The following is a 23,895-nucleotide window of genomic DNA, read 5'->3' as shown; positions in this document are numbered from 1 at the left end:
ATTATCTTCTCTTTTCTCTAGTTTATTACGTGATTTTCTGTGTCCAGTTGTGACAGATTTTCCTCTTTCCTTCTGCAAGCTGCCGTTGTTTTCTGTGTTTGTGATTGATGCGCCAGCAGAGAGCAGCGTTTTGTGCGTAACAATGAAGTCATGTTAATTTGAATACCAATTAGCGGAATGTGTCAGCTCTAATAGAGCTCTGACTGTCACTGTTGTCATTATGAGTTTTGCAACAACTACTTTGTGTGCACAGCGTAATTGCAGGCAAAGACATAGACTATGAGGATTTTTTTACTTAATTACCTGTGCAGGTGCTGCTGCTTTTGCTTTCCAGAGGAGAAAAGGTCCAACTCCTTTGAATATCACAGCTGTTTCAAACATGCTAAGCCACCAAGCGGTGCTAAATATGGAAGATGGCAATCTGACACATTCCTCCTCTACAGCTAAACCTATTAGGGAGCTAACGTTTAGGAATCGGTATCAGGTAGCACAGGGTGTTGAGCCTCCAAAGAACGCCCAAAATATTCCCTCTTCTTTGGCTGATCTGTTATCAGCTAAATCCTGTTGTTTGATCGGCAGCGTTGGATGTAAAAGGTGCTGAGTCTGCGCTTCCACTACCTCTTCATCCACAGTCGTACAGTGTAAAGAAATATGATGTTTCAAAGTGCTTAACTGCTATCGGCTAAATGTCGGCAGCTGCTCAGCACTATCGGATAGGAAAGTGCTGAGTCGATGGTTTCTGACCACGAATAATAATCTTGTCTGATAAACAAAGCATGCATCAGGGAGCAGTAACATATAGAGTTGTGTGTACATTGAGGGTCTTTAAATAATCTGTAAATGAAGCTGAACTTGTGAATGATTGTTCTGTCATGTAATTAATCAGCGAGCTGAGAATCTCCAACACAAACTCCATCAATACTGCAGCCCGGTTCATCTCAACTCCATCGGTTATGAATTCTGCATGTGACCTCTCACCAGAGCTACAGCGGGGGAAACTATGAAAATACATTTATTATCAGGTCTTTTCATTCTGCAAATATTATGTATGTCAGTTCATATCAGTAAACACACACTGTGTGGGGAAAACAAGCCAACAGTGGTGAGATTGGATGAAGGCAGCGGGGAAATCTAGGTGAATATCAGCCTGAACCCGAATATATGTTTACCTCTGAACCATCAGTACAGTAGACTGAAGTAAGTCTCATATGAGTTGGGATGAAAATGCTAATATTTATCCCCAGATTGGTTTTGTAATAGATGGACGGAGCAGCGTTGAGGTCGAGCTGTTCGGGTTTGATCCAAGTAGCTGCTAATGTGTCCGTCAGCAGCACGATGCTCTGTTATAGTACTGTGTGAGGGGCCATGAACACACCAACAACAACCCTGTTTCTGCTTGAATCGCTTGTACTTTAATAACAGACTAGGCCTCTTATGAATATTTACATAATACAGATCCTTAATTTAGTAAATAATCACTAACAGCGGCAATCCCACACTTTTTGACAGCACTTTATCGCAAGAAAGTATCAAACATAAAAGTTCTTATTATACAAAACATGATTTACCCATCAGCCAATGCTGTACTAAAGACGGTGAACATGCTGAACGTTAGCGTCGTAATATCAACACGTTGGCATCGGCGTTGTGAGCATGTTAGCGTGCTGAGGTTAGCATTTCTCTCAAAGCACCACAGAGCATGAAGCACGGAAGGAATACAATCTTGATGTGATTTCATCTTGCTTTACGGGGCCTGTTGTGTGACCGTTGGCGCCGCTGCATTGCTGTGCACATGTTCATTCATGAGCACACAAGTATTGACTTATTTGGATTCACATGCCTCAGCATTGGCTCGCTTAAACTCATGAACCACACGCGTTGTATTTATGAGTCTCGAATTTGTAAAGCAAACTGTTCCATTGTTTGAATTATAAGCCGCTGTGTTGGTTTGTATAAACGCATGAGCCGTATCTCAGTGTACACACTGTATTTATGAGCCATAATCCTGCCATGCTTTATCCGGCACGGAGTCCCATTGTTTTGATTAATATGCTGTGTTATTGCCTGGCTTGTATTTATAATCCACACCATTGTTCATTTTCCAATTCCTTTATTGCTGCTTGCATTGTAGGTGCAAAAAACCCATACGCAGCGGTTTTGAGTGAGCTTGAGCGATGCATGCAGAAAAAACTCCCTTTGTGAAGGTTTAGAAGCAATTATTTCTGCCTTGTTTGGGGAGTTAAGCTTTTGTATATTTGTGCCGCATTGCTGTCCGTCTGTTTACTCCTCTCTGCCGCTGTGTGCAGGCGAAGCGTCCTCACGTACGAAGAGTTTGAGGATTCCTTAGATCTTCGCTTCGCATTTCCCTCGAAGCGCAGCAGTATTGACGTGAGATCCTCCTGTAGCACTGTATACGATGTAAGCTGTATGACATTGAAGGTTAGCAGCTCATCTGTGATGACTGCAGTTCTTTTGTTTCTCCTCTAGTCCTCTTTGCAGTGGCACAGAACACAGTATGTTATTATTGTCATGATTTTTTAGCATTCAGGCCAGATTCTCTAACTTGTATCAAGTTATATTATGAGGATAGATAAAGTCACATCGTGCCTGAATCATAGTTAACCTGCATGCAGACCTGACAACACATTGGGAGTGTTCCTGTCTGACTTTATCTTACGGTGTGTGAACAGATGGAGCACGGAGAATAATTATGCTCAGCAATAACCACTGGTTCACAACAATATTATCAATGTAAAATCGATCTGTGGTGCAAAAAATAGTAGTAGAGTAGATACAATGTTTTTTTTTGCAGGCATCTTTCCTTTGATGTTTCTTTTGATTTCAACTTAAAAAATCCTTCATTTCACAGTAGACATTCTGTGTTATTGACACTGCTTGATGCACAGCACACTCTACTGTCCACACACTGTCGTGGATTATTTGTCTGATCTCTATCTCACGCGCTTCACTTCTCGGATCGTTTCAGATCTTTTATCTGCAGAATTTCACGACTTCATGCCGAGACTTTTAATTCTCTTCTCCGAGCTGCGGCTGTTGTGTCGGACATGTGGTCGAGTCTCTCACAGCTCCTGGAGTTTTGGATTCAGTCTCTCCACGTGTTGCTTTCCATGCGTGATGTTGAGGCTTGCACATGCATCACCTTTGATGAATACTTTGATGCTAATTGTTTCCCACTCCCATGTGTTCTCGTGGGCTTCAGTACAAAGTGTGCAGAACTCATGTTGAGACACTAGAGGTTGTGCCGTTTGATATGAAGTCTTGAAGGTCTTACTGATAACTTCTGTGTGGATTCTTTGATGTTATCTTTGATCTGCACGTTGTTGCACTCTTTTAAGTGTTTCCTGTAAGCAGTTGTCTCCATTTGATGTGCAGAGCGTGTAATCCATGTCGTAGCTGAAGAAACAGCAGGAAGTGTGGTTAAAATCCTCACCACTCTGATAGCCTCCCTGTTTCCCGCTGAGTTTACTCTCTAATAACCTTTCCTTTGCTCTGCGTGGTTGCTTTGATCAGAGGTGGTCCTCGGGGATCTGTCTCTGTTTCCTGGATCACAACTTTTACACGCGTTATGCCATGTTAACCTTTCTAGGAACGCGAACGGTTTCTTCTGTTCTTACTACAGAGTTGCAAACTCTTTCCGGTTGAATCACCAGGAAAGAGCACAAAGTATCTAGATATCTAATATAGAGAACTGTAACATCCGACCACGTGACCTTGTGATCTTGTATTTGCTGCTAATTTATCAGATAGGACACTTTGAAGTGGGAATTTATAGTGGTGAAAAATACAGAAGATGGTGTAATGTAGAAATAAGGTATTGACTCTCTGAATCAGTGTCTTTAAACCTTGAGAAGATACCTGCGTGACGTATGTTTTTGAAACTTAGAAGATGAAGAGCTCTTGTGTTCTCTAACGTTTTCTGCACAGTTATTTAAGGGTCAGAGATTGAAATACACCCCTCCAGAGTGACTGTTAACAGTGTGAATAACCTGGGTGTCTTGTGTTTTTGTTCTCTCTACCATCACAAAGGAGAATTAGGACTTTTACAAGCTTTTGAGGTGCGGCCATCCTTTTCCAAAATCTCAGCTCTGGCTCTTGTTCAGCAAGGAGTTCCTGGCAAAGCTGCACATGTGCAATGAAAGGAGTAGTGAATGTTGACATGGACATCAGTTATCTTATGTTTCAGGTAGCAGAGCTATCGGCGTTTTAAAATGTGGTGACTTTTGGGTAACTGTGTCTGATGGCTTAAAAGGAGTTCTGAGTTGTTACGCAGAAAACTCGGTGTAGTAACTTTAGTAACACTTTTATGATGATTAACATACAAAAGCATTTACATAAGTGGAAGCACTATCGAGTAAGGTCATGTTATTAGAGAGTGCATGTGAGAGCAGCCAGTGTGCCATGAATGAATATTTTAATATTTCCAATTCAAAGAAAGACAGTTTATCATTTTTCTGTTCTAGTCATTAACGGTGTCCTGAATATTAATACCCAAATGTTGAACAATGATTTTCAGGATAATAAGGATAACAAATGACTCTCCATTGTGTGTTGTCAGAGTAAATGTTGAGGCAAGTTTCATATCCTGTGTTTTTTTTTGCCGGTTCAATAATTCACACGAGTCAACTCAGAGCAGAGGGAGGAGGCCTGGAGCAGAGAGTCTAACGGAGCTCGGTGATTTATTGGTGTGAAAAGCTGCTGCTGCCGCTGAACAATAGGAAGTTGTCGGCTTCAAACTCAGAGAGCAAAGAGCTGCCAAGTTTGTGCTCTGAACACAATAAGAGTTTCAATCTGTGATCTTCGCAGAAATGGGAGGTTGTCATGATTGAAGTGTGCGAACAATAGGTCTTTTGTAGCTGAAGTATTGAACAATACAGTGAGCATGTTGCATGTCCTGTTACTCGACAGGCAAGCAGCCTCTTATGCAGCGAGCAGCCGGCATGGCATCAGGCAGACGGATAGCTGATGAAACTTACGTCCCCGATTCAGTTTTTACCACCTGCAGCTCGTTGCCGTTTCATCTTTTGTGTCATTTTATAAGAAGAGTCTTGACGGTTTGGAGCTCCCGGGGGAGCAGAGGCGACGTGTGGGTTCGCTCTAGAAGACAGGAAATACACAGAAATGAGACAAGGGCTGGGACAAGGAGTGCACCGGTGTGTTAAAGTAGATCCGTGGTGAACGACAGGAAGATTTGTCACCTCTTTGGTCCGGGAGCTCTGGCTTTGGCTCATTAGTTAAATGTCTAAAATGCAATGCTAACGTCATGCACCGTGTTGATATGTTTTCAGGAGGCACAGCGTCCAGGCAGAAGGGCTTTCGGGGTTGTATTCGCTCCCTGCAGCTGAACGGCGTCACCCTGGACCTGGAGGAGAGGGCGAAGATCACCCCGGGGGTTCGAGCCGGCTGCCCGGGTCACTGCAGCAGCTACGGCTCGCTCTGCCAGAACCAGGGCCGCTGTGTGGAGGGAGCCAACGGCTTCCACTGTGACTGCAGCCTGTCAGCATACACTGGAGTCTTCTGCCATACAGGTACATGCACAGACACACATAAGTAGAGTTTTCCTGTGGCTGGTGAAGTTAGTGTCTCTACCAGTTGGCTCATAATCATTTTGTAGGTAATTAAAGCAGCATTCATTGTTTTTTTTTTGCCACTTGAAGGCAGAAGAAATCCATAACAAGCTAACAGCCCTGATTAATGTCCAATATTCATCCTTCTTTTAGCCTTGTTTTTGTCTCAACCAACTGTCTCTTTGGCTGACAGATGCTTGACTTCCTTCACCAGCTGTAGTCGCTGCTTTGCCTGCTGTTATGTCATTGGACTGATGGACAATTATTCCAAATTCCCAAAATGTCCCACAGCCAAAAACAAATGACCATTACTCTGAAGGCCAATTGCTCTGAAATCATTATTATTATTATCAATGGAGGGCTCTGGTGTGGTCTCACGAGCGTCCACCTCTCTCTCTCTCTCTCTCTAACACTAGAAAGCAAACAGAAAATAAATAAGCTATCAGTAACATAGAGAACAAAAAGGCCATTATGTGTTACGATCAGGAAATGTCTGGGTTGATGAGGGGTGGGTGATACAGGTCCACAGGCAGGGAGCAGTGTGCACACCGCCTCTAATCTACAGCCACGTTCTTTAGAAGAAATTGATGACTAGACAAGAACTCTGGCTCCATGTGGCTTGCAAGCTTTTTATAAGTCTTGCTCCTTGGTTGCTCGTTGCACAACTGAGGTAAAACTAAATATCTTTATTCCGACATTGGAAATTTGTCTACGACAGTAAAATCGCTTGTCCTGCAGACACAGACAGGAAGCCTATTAAGGGCAAAACCCTGCAGATTCAGCACCACGGACAGAGCAATCACAACAGTTCTCCACTTGAATGTGCTGCGCAAGTCTAGTTAAGATTGAGTAAATTAAGTCTTATTGTGAGTGATTACGTAGCGGTCCATGCAGCTGTGGTATTGCGACGGTAGTGAGGACTTTAACCCCTAAAAAAGAACAAGCTACTCATGTCTTCATGGACACACATGAGCGATTGTTTGTGAGAACGGAGCTCCATGGAGCAGCCGAGTGGTGTAGCCTAGTTTCAACAGCCATACGGATGCTTCCAATCGGAGGAAGAATGGTAAGAAGCATTAGGAGGCAGGTCCGACTGATTGCAGGCTGTGAATCTCTCTAACTATAGGTGGAGTGTGTGTAAGAGTGTGTATTTCTGAAATAACGAACGTTTGTTTGTGAGATAGCGGGCTGTCGGACAAATTGGCTTTCGGCCCAACGGGGCATTTTTTCGGACTTTTTTTTTTTTTTTCGAAGTAATAATCCATCTTTGGGTGTCTGCCATTTAATGCTGAGAAGTCACAGTTGGAACAGCAAATGTGCCGTAAGACTAAAATAATGAGTTATGAAAGACTGAAAAGCTCTGTAGAGCTGCAGGGCGTGTGATAAGTCCCTGGATGTTTGTGAGTATTACACTTTTTGATTCATTGTGTATATATAAATATAAAATATAGTGATGAGTACATCTATTATAAATAATGTCATTATTTATAGAAGCAGTTTTGAGGGATGCAATGATGAAACTTCACAGGCGTATAGTTCAGTTTATAATGAAGATGAGTGTGGTCCGAGCTGGAAGTAGGGGGGTAGGAAGTGGGGACGTTGCCGTTGCCGTTGGCCCCACCACTTTAAGCCTTTGAGCCAATTTGCCGTCACGGCTGGTGTGATCCCCTCTCAGGATAGTCTCTAGTTTTGGTAATGAGGGTGAATTTCAGTCGCGATACGTTTTCAGAATGTTGAAACTCCTCATAGATGTCCCGCAGCACAACCCACGTCTCCGCTATTAATTCTATTTCTTTTCCAGCCTCACAAACCCACTGCTGAGTAGTTTCTTTGGTCTGAACTCTTACTGATTTGCTCCCAGGCACCAACTTGATGCTCAACATGTTCTTAAATGAAGATTGATTGAGAAGTTACAGTATGTATTTAGCATTATTTTGGCAGAGATATGCTTATGGACACATTGGCCTTATAGATGGACGGCAGAGAAGTCTCTGCAGAAGTGGTTTGAGAAGATTATTTGGACATTTTATTGATTTCATTTATCTGACCACAGCAACCGTTTCTCTGTGAAAGGCAACAAAAGAAAGGCGGCCTTCCTGAAGCTTAAAGATAGAAAACTATTTGATATTCAAACATTTTGGGTGGAGTATGTCGTCAATGCCTTGCCTCCATCCCCTCCTTCTGCTTTGTATTTGCTGTAGTTTGCTCATAATATATCTCAGTCGCCAAGGTTAAAGCTGTGTTGATGAAAGGTTCAGGATCTGTATTATTTCAGAGACGTTTTCACTGCGCTGAACGCTCGTCATAAGAATACGTAGCTACCACGTGACATCAAATGTTACCTGAAATAGAGTCCGTTTGATGTGTTGGATCTAAGTTGTTTGTTTGATGTTAATTATGTAACAATGCATCATCACATTGACCTTCATGTCGTCCGTGAGTTCAGTTTTACTTTTTCAAAAGGACCCTTTGACCTTTCTCCCACCAAATATTGATATCTACTTACGTACTCGTGAGTCAGAGCACCGGTGTGTTGTTACTGTCTTTGTGAGTCACAGCTGCAGCTGTGCGGGCGGCTCTGGCTCAGTGGAGGGGAGCGGTTTATCCTTTGATCACAAGGTCGCCGGTTCAATCCTTCATGTCCGCACATCCCTGGATGCTTCACAGCAGCCCACTGCTCCTGAAATGCAGAGGTTAAATCTAATGTATGCGAGTTGTTGTTTAAGTTTTAAAAACTAATTTTGATTGATACTTTCTCGAAGTCTGAAGTCTCGACAGTTATGACGACTGTTTTCTTTTCAACGCTCTACAGATATTTTGAGAACATCTTTTATTTTTTTCTTGCTAACTAATCAGACATGCAGAGCCGCTCCGACGCTTCCCTTGGAAGTTAATTAAAGTCAAGTATTTCCGTACAGATAGTCTAAATATATGTTTGTTTTGTACTGTGCCCTTGAAATTGAAGGTTTCAAAGTAGAGTTTAGTTAATGTGGTATTAAAAACCTAACGAGGGTGTCACTTGACATTGTCCAATACTGAACAAGACACTTAAACAGTTAAGGAACAGTTATTATCTAATCATTTTGATAGTCGAATAATTGATGATGTGGTTTAACACAAAATATAATGTGATAAATAATAAATTAGCTGGTTCTCAAATGTGAGAATATGTTCAGTTTTTCTGTTTCTTGAAATGTTTATCAGACAAAGCGATCTTTTTCAATCTTTTTCTGCTTTAGTCCAGGGACTAAAGCAGCATTACAGCTAATGTGTTTTATTGGTTACCATTTTAATGAATATGCAATGTGTCAAATAAACCATGAAGCCCCGGTGAAAGCTGGACCATCCGTATGCAAGCAGCATGGGCATACACGTGGCTGAATATAGCATTTTGAAACTGCTACTACAGTCTGTATTAAAAGGTATAAGTGTTTGATTTGAGTGCTAGTGTGACTCCTACATCCAGGGCCCCAGTGGCACTGGCCTCCTAAGCCTGGGATTGTGGGTTCAAGTCCCATCTGGGGTGGAAGTAGTTATCTTTATAAGTTTGATTGTCCCAGCAGTAACGTGTATTTCAACAATCATTGCTTTGTACAATAGTAACACTTCAGATATATTCTTTCTCCAGAGGTGTCGGCCAGCTTCCTGCCGGGCACGACCGTCAGCTACACCTTCAAGGAGCCGTACGAGTTGAGCCGGAACAGCAGCGCCCTGCCGTCCTCCATCTACTCCGACATGACGCTGAGAGGAGAGAACGTCTCGCTGAGCTTCAGGACCAACCAGAGTCCGGCTCTGCTGCTCTATGTCAGCTCGTACTACAGAGAGTCCCTGGCCCTGCTCATCAACAAGCACGGTGACGAGGCTTTTATTTTGAAGGAGTTTGTTTGCGTGGCAGATGTTTACTCTTCATGTGGAGTGTCTTGTTTCGTTCTCCTTGTTAGGTTTCATCTATTTCAATTATTGTTGAACGAGATTATTCAAACTTGAGGATGAGACGTTTTGTAATGAAGCTTCCTCTTCTCCTCTTTATCGACCAGCTTCTTGCTCCTTTATCATCAATACAACATTCCTCTAGTTACTCCCCTTTGCTTTGTCTCATTTCCTCCTTATTTGTTCTCTCTTGTTTTCATCCACCTTTTTCAAACCTCAGAGATTACAAGTCTCTTCCCCTCTCTTCGTCTTCCTCCCTCAACCTTTTTCAATTAGTTTCCTCTGTTGGCATCTTACCTTTCCTCCCCTCTTCCTTTCACTCACATCATTTTCTCCTGATATCGACCTCTCTTCCTTTACGTCTTCCTCCCTCCCTCCTCCCCCTCATCCTCTGCTCTGCAGCTTTTACCAGATCAGGTCTGTCAGATCTTTCCTCTCCCTGGATTCTCCCCCGTCAGCCTCTACTGCCTTTTAATCCATCCAGCCGGTCTGGCTATTACATTTTGTCTCAGGCTGAAGAAGAAGAAGAAGAAGAGTTCACTGGTCTTATCACTGAGACTGTGGTGCTGAATGTCCTATCTTTATTCAAGAGTGTGGTCTTCAATTTGAGCGCATCACTTGTTTATTTCACTTTTTACATTTTGTAATGTTCTCCCTCAAAACCCTGTCCTCACACTTAAATAGACCCTGCTTGCACTTAGAGTTCTGCTCAAATTGTATGTTTGATCCCTGACTCATTGCAGGTGCGTTCGCTTTACTTTTTAGAGCGTCCCTGGCGGGCGGTTCCCCTTTAACCCTCCGAGGCTTTATTATGAACTTCCCTGGCTTTCCTTACACCTTTTGGAATAAAATGATAGTATACCAGCTCCTATACATTATCTACGACTACTACACGGCTGCTACAAACTTTCTTTATTTTGCCGTACGCTGACAAGGATGTCGCTGTCGCTATAATTTAGTCTTGTAGTTCCCTTCCAAGTGTAAACTAAACAAACTCATGTTAAAAATGCTCTATTGTCAGGCTCAGCTAACATTAGCTTGAATCACAGTTAAGTTTAGCTCTGTAGAGCTTAGCTTTGTTTTTGTGAGTGAAGGTCTGGGTGCTTCGGTATATAACATTATTCTCAGTGGTATATGTGGCGGCTATCTGTGCCACAGACTGTAACACGCTTCACTAAACGGCACCACTGTTAGTTCCCCCTCTAGCACACTGACAGGAGGCCGGTGCAGCTATTATAGTAAAAGTAAGGGCGACGCCCTAGTATACATATTAACTGTCCTTTCTATAACTGTATGATTTATTATGTTTCTTTACAAAAGTGGTAAAGAAATGAATGTAAAGAAAACCTTGGAGGACGGAAGTGGATGAGCCCGGTTAAAGAGAAACCGCCCATCAGAGACACTCAACGAGGCAGAGATCATTTCATCGGTCAGCACTACACTCTGGGTTGGGGAATTTCATTTTGACAGGGTTATTGCACAAAAAAGACAGAGAGCAGATAAATCCGGGAGCAGAAGTTTAGCACACAGAAGCAGCCTGAGTGTGAGGAGAAAGAGCTGGAGCTGGAGCGCAGGAAACCTCAGCCAGCAGCAACACATCTGTGTGCAGGCATACAGTTTGAGCAGAAGCAGAGCAAATCCAAGCGCAAGCAGGCGCTATTTGGGTAAACACATACAGGGATCTGAGGGAAAGCCTTAATCTCAATGTGGATTCAATAAGTCATGCTCTGAAATTGAAAAACCACGCTCTTGAATACAGATAAGAGAAAAGCTCCATATGAAGCTGAGAGAAGAATAGTTTGGTGGGCTGGTAATGGGTGGCAGGTCAGTGTGCTGCTGAATAAAAAGGCAGAGAACTTGCTGATGTGTTTTATAAACTTTGGTGTGAAATAATGATGTTGTGAGTTTGGCTTTTAAGAGAAGTAGGAGGCACTTTGAATTTAAAATTACATTTTCAGCATCCAGTAGTCTAATAAAATTGGCACTTTGCTGGCAGATTAGCTGCAAATGGATTTTTTTGTTCTGGTGTTAATGACTCAGAGAAAGCTGACGGACAGCAGGGCATAAAGGTTTCATGCTGACCGTGGAGACGTCAGGTAAATGCACTTAAACTGAAGTGTCCAATTAAATCCCTGAGAGCTTTCTCTTATTTGCCTGGAGAGGGCTCATTCCTTTTCACCCTCGACTGCAATTACACCTCCTCAGCCCGAACACAACCTCGGGCATCTTTTCCAGCATTAATGTGTTATCAGAGCAGCAGCAGGTAGCTGCAGGTCCTCCTACAACAACCAATTATCCCCTCACATTCCTCTATCAGAGAGAGACTCTCATGTATGATCTGTTATCTTTAGTCACACTAATATAGTGCATGCTGTAAAATAACAATATTTTTTGTTGAATTCTGTTGTTAAATCTGCACTTTACTTTCTTAATATTAACATAATTCATTTGATTTAATTAGATTAGTTGTGGTATTGATATGGAATTAGACCTTATCCTCTTAATATAGGAATATGAATTAATAGAGAAATCGCTTCTTTAAAATGTTCAGATATATCTTTGACGGATTAAATAGGTGTTAACCTCTTAGCCAAGATTAAAGGACGAGGACATTTTCAGGAAAACAAAAAACTTCACCTTGAACTTCCGTTTTAAATGAGGATTATGTTTTAAATTAGTTTCCTTTTTTGTGAGATCTAAAACGTGACCCCATGGTGTGATGTGCGTTTGTGGGTGAAGATATGCTGGAGGTGAGATACAAGCTGGACAGCAGCCGAGATGCTGAAGTGTTGAGGAGCAGAGTGGAGAGCCTGGCCGACGGACAACTACACACCGTCACCATCAGCAGACTGACGGACTCTGTGTCTGTGCAGGTAAAACCACCTCATCTGTTCTTCAAATGTACTCGTTTTTTGCTTCGGTTTGGTCTCCTGCTGCTCAACATGTCCCACTTACTTCACCAGCTACACGCTTTCTTTGTCTGTCTGCTGTTTGGTGCTGGGCAGTGAGCATTAACGTGGGTTGTCGGAGCTAATTTGCAGGAAACAGCTGCTACAGTGTTCTGTGTGGAGTTTGGCAAGAGCCAGGAGACCCAAGCTTACATTGATGGTGCTGTATGTGAGGAAACAATGAGCTTAAAGACACTTAAAATCTCTTTAAGGCCGCAGAGTTCGACGTTAATGGATAGTGGTCTCAATTTCACATTATGCAGCGTCAATTCAGTTATACCATCAAAAATATTAGCTGCAGGTTTTAGGACAGGAGATGCACAAACTTTATTCATAGACTAAGGAGACATTTCTTTTTCTTATCATAAATGTCTTCTGTTAGAATGAGGACATGTGTCTACACAAGACAGTCTATTTCCTGAAAATATAACAGAAGGAAGGCTGTAAAATGATCACCATCACTCAACAACACAGCAGCTTCCTGTCTGTTTCTTTTACACCTTCATCAGTGTTATTTATTACTAACGTAAATGGTTTCTCCAAATGAATGTAGGACCGCTCAACGCAGATATTGCTACCTAGCGTTAGCTAAACAAAGTGCAAATGCTAACTTAGCTCATTGATGAAACATGAACTCGACCGTGTACGTGAATGACATCAGCTGACAGGAAGTATACATGGACCCAAGTTGTTACCTAGCAATAGAACTCCATTGAATCGGTCTATATCTGCTTCCAGCTACATTACATGAGATGCTCTTCATATTTCACTGGAGCCTCACACACCTGTGTGCACCCATGTAAGACGAGGTCACCTTGTTTTTCTATCTCTGGGTGTTGATAATTATCCACCGAGGCTGCTGGTTAGATGGAGTTAACCTCATATATCACGAGAGGCTGTTGTTAACAAGATAAGACATTCAGAAGATCCAGATATGATTACAATGCTTCATATTTCAGGTGGAGCTCTGTTAATGTGTTGTTTGTCCCTGCTGCCCTGCCGTCGTCGCATTCAGGGCAGTAAAGCGCTGACGGGGGCTTTCTCATATAGATGAATATCACAATACTGTATCATGGTACAAACAGGGAGCCGATGGGACTGCCTCTGCGTGTGCATCTGTATGTGTGTCATTGTATTCGGGGATCGGTGCCTCGTTTGGCAAACATTGAAAAAGGTGAAGCAACACGTCAGCAGCAGCTGCGTTTTTACAACACTTGCAGTACGACACAAAGTGTATGAACTTGCGCGGGCAAGTCGAAAGAAAACCGACAGCTTCTCTTTCAGTGCCTGTAGTTTTCTTTCATAAGCTGTATACAAACATTTAATACGCACTGTTACCATCATACTAAATCATTATTTATTTAAAAGCATGCCCTAAAGGCATATGGTGACAGTTTAGTAAGTATTTACAACAGATAAACATAAAATTGGGTGTGTTTTGGTCCCCGAATTATAAATCCTGATGTTTGTGGAGCACAGACACATACTCTCCCCACAGGCTGAACTCTTAGTGAATGTTTTCCTGCCATCCTCAGGCTGAAGTTTCATCTTTGCATGTAAGGTTTCTACCGCCACGAGTCATCAAAGTTAGACATTTTCAAATGCAAATTTAGGAAACAAGTATTCTCTTTCAGATCGACCAGAGACCGAGAGAAGACTTCAACCTGACATCTGACGGAGAATTCAACGCCATCAAGTCGCTGGTGTTGGGCAGAGTGCACGGTGAGTGAGGAGGCAGTAAAAGCAGAGACGATGTCGTTTTAATAGGAGAGCGTTAGGACTTACACTTATTTGAACAGCTTTGAAGTGATAGTTTGTTTTGAAGTGGCGGTTGCACGATGCACTTATCCATAGAGTTTATTACCTACGGTAGAGTGTGGAGAGGCAGACAGGAGTACCAGAACAGGAGCAAAGCTTAGACACCTAAAGGAAAGGTCCAACTACTAAATCAATATCACTTTATGTGTATGCTATTATTCCAAATATGTTATCCGCTTTATCTTTCGGTCAGACAACCCTTTCTGATGGGGAACTGAACTGAAAAGTCAAACTTCCTCTTCTCCTCAAAGACACCAGACTCTGTTGGCACATGGGAGAAGTTTGCCTTCAGGGCTTTCTTTATTTTAACCTAAACCACGATCTTTTTCTAAACTTAACACAGTAGGGTTAAGGACTGTCTGACAGAAAGCCCTGAAGGTAAACGTCTGCACTCCAGTAACAGTAAAAGTATAGCTTTACTCCCGTGCCGGTACTCCTGTATGTTTCTCCAAACTGGGTGCGTGCTGACCGCCATCTACTGTAAGTAACACACTGACTGTGTATAAGTACCTCATTCAACCCCACTTCAAACCACCCAAACTATCCCTCATCTGACACTCAGTGTAGGAATATTTAGAGAAACATACTTCCAAATGGGAATATTATGCAAGTTATCTTAAGACGTTGGAGGCAAAATGTAAGAAGTACTTTACCGTGAAGGTTAGCGGTCTTCTATGTTTGTATTCCAATTCATAAGGTTTACAGTCTGAGCAGGACCGCTCAGGTGCTGCAGGAACTCAAGTTTAGCTGCTTCTGTTACCTGTTGCTGCTACTCAAGACGGAAAAGAGATTGTTGTTGCTAATAGACCTTACACTCATTCAGTGGCTGCAGCAGACACGGCAGCATGTCGAGTACCTGTGAAGAAGGCTGTGTCCAGAATCATTCATTTAGTCCACTATTTAGTGCTGCAGACATTTTCTTTTTATAATTTGTAGTTTTTTAAACTCTATAATAACATTGTTTGTATTGAAATAAATCAGGTAATTCTTCAGTGTTCATATTTCTTAAATTGGTGAAAATCAGGTAAATCTATAAAGCAAAATATTAACGCAATCCCTTTTTATAAAACGCTTGTTTGCTCCCCCATCTTTGTGCATATTTTACTCTAAATATGCAGGTTTCAGTTTAGCTCTAAAAACAAATCTAGAAGAGCTTGATGCATAATTGATTAGTTTGATAAAATTTAAAAATAATTGATAGCCTCTCACTGCATAAATCATAATCATAAACAGAGAGAAACATGTCGTATGGAGATGTTCAGCATCAGTAAATGAGTGCAGGGTCGAGTTAAACCAGAAGCATGTCTTCCTGTAAATCACCTGCACAGATATCGAGCCTGTAAAGGAAAACCTCCCCCTGTGGGAGAGTAAAACCACATCCACACCGTGTGTAGTCCTGGACAGGCACCTGCAACAGAGTCGGGGGGGTCAGACAGTAATTGGCTCCGCCATGACTTATTCATGTTCTCTTTAAACCGGCTCCATCAGAGACGGACTGAGATATGAGCTGTTAATAACATGAGGGGCTGAGAGGCCACAGCTCTCTGTTAAGACACAGACACAACAAACTCTGTCAATTTAAAAGGAAACACGCTGGCTTCTACAAATAGCTTCCATCAGAGGCATGCGTCGAGTAACATCAAATAATGACCACAAGAAAAAAATTACACAAACCATCTAGAACACCCGTATCTGTCCAAATCTATTGTTGAATAATCCAAATCAAATAGTACAAAATGAATGTGTCATATCAAATACGGCCACCATCTGTCTTATGGAGTAACTATTACATTATCCAAGATCTTTTCTCTGTTTGGGATGTGAAGCTCCAGGATGCTGTAACTCAGCTCGGTGTGTTTTGACCCCGTCATGTCAGCATGTGACCGGTCCTCCCCTCTGGCACATCAGGATCAGAAAAGCAGCAGGAAAGTGGATTTTCTGTCGTTTCCTGCCAACCCCGTCATCCATCAGCCTAACTAATGGACCCGGAAGGAATACAGAGAGACAGATGGGGGGGGGGGAGGGGGGTGATGGAGTGAAGAGTGTTCCTGCTGAGGGGAGCTTACAGGCGGCAGTAATGTTTCCTGCTGCTCTCATCAGCATACAGACGTGTCACCTCTCAGTCATCTGAACAGACACTGATGCAGCTGGTTACAGCGGTAACGTCGGCTCTCACAGCTGCAGTGGAGGTGAACGATGAAGGGATTTAAGTCCATGAAGTAAACAGATTGGAGGTGAAAGTGCACATCTGTCTCCAGTAGTGATTGATGCAGACTGGAAGCTGAACTATTGACAGTCTGTCAGCTGCAGTGTGTGTGTGTGTGTGTGTGTGTGTGCGCTAATCATTAGAGTCAATGTGCTGCCACTATTGTCCTGCTCTGATAACAGGGGAATGTGAGGCACAGTCAATGAGCCCGCCAGTGCATGTCTTGATTGTGTGAGCCTCTAAACGAAAGGTTAAAAGTTCATTCACTAGTATAGAATAAATACAATCTGATTTCTGATCTCGTTCTTCAACACTCGAGGGTTCCAGTTAATTAACCTGTGCTCTGAAAACCACGTTGGAATAAAACGACAACCCAACAAAGCGTTTGATTTAAAATTGTCTTTATTCTATTTTTAGGAGCAAAGTCTGCCCTTGGGAGGAAATATCTTCATTTGTTTTCATCAAAATGTTCCTTGTTTTAGGATGAATGTAGAAATGAGTGTCTAAAATAAATGAAGCACGCGTATTAAAGATATAGTTCAACATTTTCGGACATATTTCTTGCCGAGAGTTGGACGAGAAGATCGATACTACTCTTGTCTCAGTACGCTACAATCAGCACCCGTAAAACCACAAACATGTAGTTTTTACACGTTTTGTGATTAAACAAATGAGACACAGCATGTTAGTTAGTGAGTTTCACACGTGCTGATTGTGCATTTTGTTTCATTTGGACAGATCTTGGCTGTTTCATGTCTTTGTGCTAAGCTAAGCTAAACAAATGGCATCAATCTTATCATCTTCCTCTCGTATATTAGGCGAATAAGCGTATTTCCCAACAGGACACACTATTCTTTGAAAGAAATAATTGACAGCCTCTACTGTTTCAAGACAACGATCCCTTCTCCCAGAGCAGTTTTTTATTGTCTCTTGAAACACGTGGCAGAATTGACATTTAAAAAAGGTCGTAATATCGAATTTTAGGATGATTAAATCATATTTTACGATTTAATCATTGCCAGGAACCATTTGTTTCACATTATTATTTCAAGTTTCAAACTCTTGTGTCTCCAGAGTCCGATGAGATGGATCCAGATCTGTCCCGGTTGGCGTCTCTCGGTTTTACCGGCTGTCTCTCGGTGGTCCACTTTAACTCCATCAGTCCTCTGAAAGCTGCTCTGCTCCACCCGCACACCAGCCCCGTCGTCATCACTGGACCTTTAGTCCAGTCCAACTGCGGCTCCTCGGCTTCGGCCGATCCCTACGCAGCAGAGAACACACGCCACCTGTCAGGTAGGAGGAGTCGGTTTGGTTTACTGGACAAACATTTAATGTAATATTCATTGTTTTTAGGTACTATAGTGGAGGGAGCTCTGGGTTCAAAAGGTTCAGGTTGTAAGGAATTTGAAACGTATCCCTTGGATTCAACTGTTGCATTGAGCAGTGAGCTGACACTCAGTCGGGGTAGAGGGTCCTCAACTGTGAACTTTTGCCCCAGGACTCCCCAAGGTTAATTCAGCCATAGCTGTGAAATTGGTTAATTAAAAAAAAGAAAAGAATGAATATTGGAAAGAATCGCTAAACCATATGCTCCCTCGAATCACCTGTGTTCGTTCACAGCAGTGCATTGTGGTTATTCAGAGGATGTTATTGTCTTCTCATTTTAGATCTCACTCTTCTTCTCTTTTTCCCTAATTGCCAAATAATTGCTCACCGTTTTCTTTACATCGTATTGCAGTAAATGTGTAATAGTAGGTCAGCTAAAAGTCTGACAAAACTAAAGTGAGTTCTTGAACTTGGCCACTGACAGTGATGTATGCATAGACATCTGTGACTGTTCTACTTTCGTCCCCTCTTTGTTTCTGTGTGTATCTATTCTTGGTTCAGAGCTGCTGTTTCAAACTGTGTAATGGGCTCATTACGTATGTACACCTTGTTGAGGAGAATCATGACAATGTGCTTGATGAGATAATTAATTTGGAACACAGTGGGGAGTTTCCAGTGTCTTTCCTCTGCTCTCGTTTCCATCCAGCTTCATGTTGCTTCATTAGAGTCCTTTGGAGAGCTGCTGCTGTACTCCCTCTCCGCTCTGAATGAGGACGCTCTGATGTTGTCTCTGAATGTCTCTCTTTTCTCTCCTGGTGCCCTATTTCCCTCTTTTTTTACTCTCTCTCTTCCACCTTCCTACCTTTCATTTCCTCTTTCTCTTTCTCTGCTGTAGACCAGTCTGGTTCAGTGGGTTCAGGTCAACCTTTAGTCAATGCCATCCGGACTGACTCGGCTCTGATTGGAGGTACTGGAACCTGTTTCACTTCTTTTTCCCACTATGTTTGTACTGGACTTCCTCTAACTATCAGAGTCAGAGATTACGCTCAATATTTAATTGATGAGCAGTTTTCTTCTGAAAGACAGCAAATGTGATGTGATGGGCAGAAAATTCCATCCATCTTCTGCTCAGTGAGACAGATTCAAAGTGACGATTAATAAGCTTAAATATAAAAATGTGAGCGAGTCAAAAGTCATTGAAAAGTGTCCGTTAAACCTCTGTGACTCTGCGTCTCGGTGCACAAAGGACAGCTGAAGTAATTAAACCTTCGCTGACGCGACTTGCTGATGGAGAAACTTTCACACTGTTATCTTCGAATGCAAACCAAAGCAATATGGTGCGAAATTGATTGCGGCTGTATTTTTTGAAATTGCAATTAAATGAAACTTTTCTCGGGATAATGAAATGTGCTGAACAGAAGGGTTCAGCAGAGGCTGAATATGGGAAAGTCTGTTCGCTGTGCGTTGGAAGTTCAGATTAGTGGGACAAACCGGACCGCGGGGTAAAAGAGCTCACAGGCCAAAGTCGACTGTGATAGATGTATTCCCCAGACAGTCAGCGTGCCAGTCAGCAAAGCAACAAGGCTTTCCAGGATTCAGAGAGACGAACGCACATCGAGATGCCACTGCTGAGTTACAATACGGGCTCTGCTCAGTCGGTTGTCAACAGTGTTGAAAGAAGTATTTAAATAAATAATGTAAAAGTAGAAATATACCACAGTGTGTAAATACTCCATTACAAGTAAAAGCCCTGCATTAAAAATGTCACTTAAAACAAGAAGTGTAGCATTTTGGGGGATCTATTAGCAGAAATGGTGAATAATATTCATATGTTTTCCTCACCTGATTATAAGAATCATTGTGTTTTTGTGTTGAAGTGCATCATGTTCTAAATAGGACTAAAAGCAGACATGTTTTTTTCCAGGTGATTATTAATTTGTGTAAACATGTAATGTATGAAGAAGAACAGCGTCCACCTAGTGCCGACTTCACAGTCTAAACTAACAGATTTTTAGTCGATGTAAAATGTTTTGCTTTTCTCTTGTGCCTCCAGAGTTAGTGCTAAATTAAGATAAACATGCCACGGGGATACCTGATTTGTCGCAGTCTCCTGGTGACCAATGAAACAACATGTCTGAATATGTCAGAGTGAACGTCCTCTACCTTGCAGGTGTCATAGCAGTGGTGATCTTCGTGATTGTGACCGGCCTGGCGATAACCGGCAGATTCCTCTACCGCAGAAAAGAGACGTATAGGAACCAGGAAGTGAAGGGAGTCAAACAGGAGGACAGCCAGGATTTCCCTTTCAACAACCAGACGGACTCCCAGAACGTCTCCACTGGAAACCCAAAGGAGTATTTTATCTAGCTGGAGGCCTGCCACGCCTCAGGACTTCACGCTGCACTCGGAGCCACATTCAGAGACTTCACCAGAGAATGTGGCTCAACAGATTACAGATTACAATACACAGTTTTTTTCTCTTTCTGTACATAGTGTATATATTGATACAAACAGTGCTGGACATATACGGTGTTGATATCCTTTTAAATATTCAAAAATGTAAATGTGGAAGTGAAGTTCACGGCAAACTAATGCCACTATGTCATATGGAAAGGTTGCAAATACTCTTGTGAAACAGATTTTCTTTTATGGTTTCGAGTATTCAAACACAACTTTATTTCAGTTAATCAGGGTGCCTGAAAACGTGACTGGAGTCGTTTGGCTGATTCATGTTTCTATGAGGATAATGAACGGGTGTTTGCTTGAACTGTAATTAGGCCCCAAGGAAGCAAATCATTCTCAGTCCAGACTCATCAAATACCTACACCTGGTCAGTGGCCCTAAACCTCAAACTATGTCGCTCTACCAACCCCGCTAGCGTCAGTTTCCTCACGTTACATGCATGATGTCTTTTACGAAATAAACCTCTCTCTAGACAGGTTTCAATAACAAATCCACTGACAGGCAAGGCAAGTTTATTTGTAGAGCACATTTCAACAACAAGACAATTCAAAGTGCTTCACATAAAACTATTAAAAGCATCAAAACATGAGGCAAAAGAAAAGATTTAAAAACAATCTCAAGACTCCTCAGCGACTTAGTGACTGCTCTTTATACTACGTCAGTTCCTCTGAACGTCTACTAATGACACGGGTGGGTTTACAGACGGCGAGCGACACGGACAAACCATCAGTATTTGATGAGATGGCCGTGGAAACCGGGTTGCGGGAAGAGTTCTTCTATAAGATTCTGGTGTTTGGTGGTTTGTTTGCTGTCTGTCTGTAGCGTGCAGTGCTTCTGGGGAGGAACAGCATGTACGCTTTAGAGGCTGCAGTTTAAGGGAAAATGTGCAAGCAATTGTCAGAGTCCTTGCAGCCCGCAAACATCCACCAGGACATTGTTGACAGTCAGCACATGAATTAAACATTTTTCTCCAGCGTGCTCCCACAGAATTTTGGTCAACATAGTCTCACTCCAATCATCGTCCTTGAGCACATTTCTTCTGTTCGGCGCACTGCAGCCTTGCAGCTACTGGTCGAGAGACTCTGAGACTTTTTATACAGAAGGGATTCATTTTCCACTTTATTTTTTACTCCTCTCTTTCTCTCATACTTATTTATTCATTTGTTTCCGTTGTAACATGAAAGAACAACAAAAAGCAGAGAACAGAAATACATCTGTGAGCACCGAACGCTTCTAGTTTCCTATAGTTTGCAAGCTAAAATAAAAGAAGACTTTTCTCCTCCCTGCTGTATGCAGCCTGCTGGGAGCTTCCTCTCCCAGCGCTCTGAATGTCTCTGGAGAGTAAAGCTTTTAACGCCGACAGCAGCGCCGACTCTACAACACTGTGGCTGTCTGTCACCTCGTGCACTGCAGGCAGAGACAGCTAATGCGTTTTTGAAATGCTAATCTGCTTCGGTCTGACAGGTGGATTGTGACTCGATGGAAAGCAGAGAGATGATCAGAGTGAGACTGATACCAACACTTGAAAATGAAGCAAATCCCCCCCCATGTGTTAGTTCAACCCATGTGTAAAGAGCGCAGCAGATCGAGGGAGGATGAAAGCAGAAAGAGCATCGACAGCAGCTGTTTCTCAAACACACACACCACCGACTCGCTCCGAGACCCCAAAGCGCAGATGGGATTTTAATGACAAAAGTTGCTAAAAGCTTCAAAGTGCATTATTCAACCCCTTCTCTTTGTGTTTTCTTTTGTTCCCACGAGTCACAACAGCCGAGGCCGCACGTTGTTGTCTTTGCAGCATCCTCGATAGTCCGTTTCTCGGTGAAGCAGCAGCAGCAGAGCTGACCGCAGAGAGGAACTCAACAGGTAACCTTGACCGCCAGATAACCTTGAGGACTGAGTGCAGCTGGAGGACACTACCAAAATAAAATGTTTATCAAGATCCAGAGAGGAACATTGATTTTTTTTTTTTTTGACGGCATCAGCTGAGAACATTAGCAGCAAGTCACGGACGTTTGCAGTGATGTGTGCAAACAAGCGAGGGAGACTGTTTGAACTTCAGCCTCAGTTTAGTGTCGCTGTGAACAACAACTGTTTTGTTTTCAAACCATTTTCAGGAATATCGCAACAGTTTTGCATTCGCTCCTGTTTTCTGAACAATCTCACATTTAAAAGATAAAATTCTGGTCACACCGGAAAGAAACACAACTTAATGCATCCACATGTCTTCATGAAATGTTTGGTTATTTGGCTATTTTTTCTGTCAAAGCTACCAAGCTACCCGCAAACTTACGGGTCAAAGTTAAAAATTCTCACGGATTTACTTCGCCCGTGTGAATGAATCCACCACCCCTGGTGATTTTGAGTGGGATGAATTAATGTCACAATGTATTTTTGATCGTTTTTTTTACGTTTTAAATGCTGATGCGACCGGGCCATAAGGCTGGTGATATGCTGCAATTTCCTTATTGTCAATAGATTCAAAGAAAATACTGAATTATATAACTAATTGTCCCTAATGACAAGTATTGTCTGCGTGGGCAATGCTTGACATATGTGGCCTATTCCTCTGTGCCATAGAGTTCCATTATTCTGCACTATTATTATTGAGCACTGCCACACCGCTGCACTGTGTGACATCCATTAGCATGAACATGCTGGGGTTTATTTTGAGTCTGTCCCACATACGCCACGCTGCTGCCGTAAATACTCTCTAGAGAGCACAGTGTGCACTAATCCGCTGCTGAAAATAGTCCCCAACATGTTCACTCCTGTTTGAGTAATGTTTGCTAAAAACAAAACAAAAGTGACACTATATTTTGTGACCTTCTTTTATATCTAATATTTACATGTTAAGTAGGGACCAATGTGTTTGAGACCGAGGCCACAGACTGGTTTGAGAAGTCAGATACAGACGAACACGTTGTTAAATTTGGTCTTTTTGTGAGATTTGTTGACAGCAAGGTAAAAGAAACAACAGAATAACACCAGCCTTTTCCTTTAAGGAGTGATTTCTTTTGAGTGTACTTCCTCTCTGGTTGAAGTTTGTTCAGTGTAACTGTAGTGTTGGTGAATAACAGTGATGTTGTGACATAGAAATATCTAGATATTACACATTCTGGTTGTTTGGGTATCAACAAAATTCCTGTTTGATGAAAATGAAAAGCGATGGCACTCTTTTTCCCCCCCAAAATATCATGTTTGTCATTGTAGCTGGAGGTTTTTTCTGCTTTACAGATGATTCACCAGAGGAATAAATGTTAACAGGATACAATCCAATTGTGCTTGTAAACCAATTTGTTCTTGCATTTACATGTCTGAAGGACAGAAAGCTGATTCGTGTCACCACAACAAAATGAAAGGAAATTCACATTTATTATTGTGGGATTCTTTTTTTAAAAATTCAAACCACTGAGCTCTTTTGTTTTCTTTGTTAAATAAAGCTGACACACAGCAAAGACTTCCCCCTCAACAACCAGGACAATTTACATACATTTACATCTTTTATATTCGCTCCTTCAAATGGCATAGTGTGGGAGGATACACATCCGTCAGCGGCACTGACATTTCTCATGGCCACAGATGAGGTAAACATGTAAAGCTGTGAAGCATCCAGTGA

General features: G+C 42.2%; 1 protein-coding gene across 1 annotated transcript in view; it reads left to right on the top strand.

Annotated features, from left to right (window-relative positions):
* LOC142955968 (contactin-associated protein-like 4) overlaps positions 1-20,180 on the top strand; it is a 63,607-nt gene extending 43,427 nt beyond the window's left edge. The window contains exons 18-24 of the mRNA XM_076097235.1: positions 5,307-5,546; positions 9,214-9,438; positions 12,255-12,388; positions 14,098-14,185; positions 17,562-17,780; positions 18,709-18,780; positions 19,984-20,180. Coding sequence (XP_075953350.1) covers positions 5,307-5,546; positions 9,214-9,438; positions 12,255-12,388; positions 14,098-14,185; positions 17,562-17,780; positions 18,709-18,780; positions 19,984-20,180 — 1,175 coding nt within the window. The remainder of the gene's footprint in view (positions 1-5,306; positions 5,547-9,213; positions 9,439-12,254; positions 12,389-14,097; positions 14,186-17,561; positions 17,781-18,708; positions 18,781-19,983) is intronic.
* The last annotated feature ends 3,715 nt before the right edge of the window (positions 20,181-23,895 follow it).

The sequence above is a fragment of the Anarhichas minor genome, unplaced genomic scaffold (genome assembly GCF_050575085.1).
Source record: "Anarhichas minor isolate MPS153535 unplaced genomic scaffold, ASM5057508v1 ptg000024l, whole genome shotgun sequence".
Taxonomy (NCBI): Eukaryota; Metazoa; Chordata; class Actinopteri; order Perciformes; family Anarhichadidae; genus Anarhichas; species Anarhichas minor.
The sequence above is the reverse complement of the archived record's forward strand: the minus strand, read 5'-3'. Positions and strand labels throughout refer to the sequence as shown.